The 2,105-nt window shown below is 42.2% G+C and overlaps 1 protein-coding gene across 1 annotated transcript in view; it reads left to right on the forward strand.

The window, feature by feature from the left end:
• Positions 1-2,105, forward strand: part of Cry1 (cryptochrome circadian regulator 1) — a 50,009-nt gene that overhangs the window by 33,782 nt on the left and 14,122 nt on the right. Inside the window, exons 4-5 of the mRNA XM_021204964.2 lie at positions 284-468; positions 1,099-1,187. Coding sequence (XP_021060623.1) covers positions 284-468; positions 1,099-1,187 — 274 coding nt within the window. The remainder of the gene's footprint in view (positions 1-283; positions 469-1,098; positions 1,188-2,105) is intronic.

Consider the following 2,105-nt stretch of genomic DNA (forward strand, 5'->3'; position numbering starts at 1 on the left):
AGGGTTTCTCTGTATAGCCCTGGCTGTCCTGGAACTCACTTTGTAGATCAGGCTGGCCTCGAACTCAGAAATCTGCCTGCCTCTGCCTCCCGAGTGCTGGGATTAAAGGCGTGCNCCACCATGCCCGGCTCATTGAACATTTTTGAACACATTTTCTGGTCTTATCAGAAGCTAACATTCAAAAGGTCTTAATTGATAAATTTTCTGATAGTAAGCATTTTTGAGCTTATCAGCCAAGCTATATTAGCATTTACTAACTATATCTTACTCACTCTTGTAACAGGATCATAGAACTCAATGGCGGACAGCCACCTCTAACATATAAAAGGTTTCAGACTCTTGTCAGCAAGATGGAGCCACTGGAGATGCCAGCAGATACCATCACATCAGATGTGATAGGAAAGTGCACGACCCCTCTGTCTGATGACCATGATGAGAAATATGGAGTTCCTTCCCTGGAAGAGCTTGGTGGGTGCAGCCGCTAATGACAGCACCCAGAGTGCATGGCAGCACAAAGTGGACCTGATGGGTGACTAAGAAAAGTCAGAACACAGTCAGGATGGGTAGGGAGATCTGGGGGGATCTAGGAAGCTTTAGGGGGACAGGTAAGGGATGTGTGATCAGAGTACGATGTAGGAAATTCCCAAGTAATTTAAAAATATATTTTAAAATACTTAATAGTCATAAATCATTTGGACATTTCACTTCTAATGTATTTTTACTGGAAGAAGAGACGAGTAAAGGGGGAAATATAAGAAAAATCTATTAACCAAAAATATCTCATGTGCATTCTTAAAATGTGACTGGCTGTCAGGTGAAGATGTGCATCCTGAAGATAGGAGCCATATTGTGGTCCTTGGGGCAGAAGTCTTGACGTTGGGTGGGGCCAGAGGCCCGTGCAGTCCTGTGTAGTCCTCTGTAAGCCAGTGTAGGCCTGTAGAGTTGTATTTATTTGTTTATTTTTATCTTATTTTTGCAGAGTAATTTGTTTCCCAAGTAAGTGTGGTCAGGAAAAAAGTTATTTTTTTGTTTTATAATAATAACAATATTAATGATGTTTTCCTTCCTTCCTTCATTTCTTTGGTTCTTTTTCCTTAGGCTTTGATACAGATGGCCTGTCCTCTGCAGTGTGGCCAGGAGGAGAAACTGAGGCACTTACACGTTTGGAAAGGCATTTGGAAAGAAAGGTACAATGTCGATTCCAAATAGACACTTCAGAAATTATTTCAGTCTTGTTTAGATGGGATCAGTTACATCCAGGGAGGCTTACCCGTAAGCTTTAAACAAAATATGCTGTTGACAAAAGAAGACCGACAGAAATAGTTACAGCAGCACAAATCTAATGTTTGGAAGTCACCGTCAGTCATCGGGTACATGCCCTTTCCTCCCTCCTGCTTCTTCCTGTTGCTGGAGTCATGCTGTTGCTTCTGTTCTTCCCACCCCTATCAGCTGGCTAGCATGCTGGAGCAGGATTCTGCCTGCAGCCATGCTGCTCTGCCTGGGACTCCAGCGGACCCTATGAGACAGTTTCACTTGTCTGTTTTGTTAGTATCACTGTTAATACATATTGATTGTACAAATTAACAAGACTCCCATGTATTGATCATGTTCTGCCACTCCCTCAGATACCCTCATCCTTGCACTCTCCGGTCTCTTAATAAAGCTTAGTTTGTAACTTAGATGTATCAGGAGATTAATATATTCACTAATGATAAGATAGTATAATTGTGATCTACTAAAATAAGTTATTTAAAACCTTCAAGTTAGTTGTAGAATTTTCCTCTAATGTTTTCCAACTATCATTACTTGACCATGAGCATCTGAAACCTTAGGAAAGGCACGCCATTGTATTCCACTTTGACCCAGTGTTCAAAGAGACAGAGTGAAGGTGCTTCACTCCTGATGCTGGGGACCTGACGGTCATTTATTTCACATGAGTGCATGCTGCACATGGATGGCTTCAGGGACAGACAAGTCACCTTTTAAAGTCCCTTTCTCCAGTTACTAAATCAGGGATCTGTAGTGGGATAATGACATTCCTCAGAATCCTCAGTTTTGAGGTAGGGGTGTGTGTGTGTGTGTGTGTGTGTGTGTGTGTGTGTGTG

This window comes from Mus pahari, chromosome 9 (assembly GCF_900095145.1).
Source record: "Mus pahari chromosome 9, PAHARI_EIJ_v1.1, whole genome shotgun sequence".
Taxonomy (NCBI): Eukaryota; Metazoa; Chordata; class Mammalia; order Rodentia; family Muridae; genus Mus; species Mus pahari.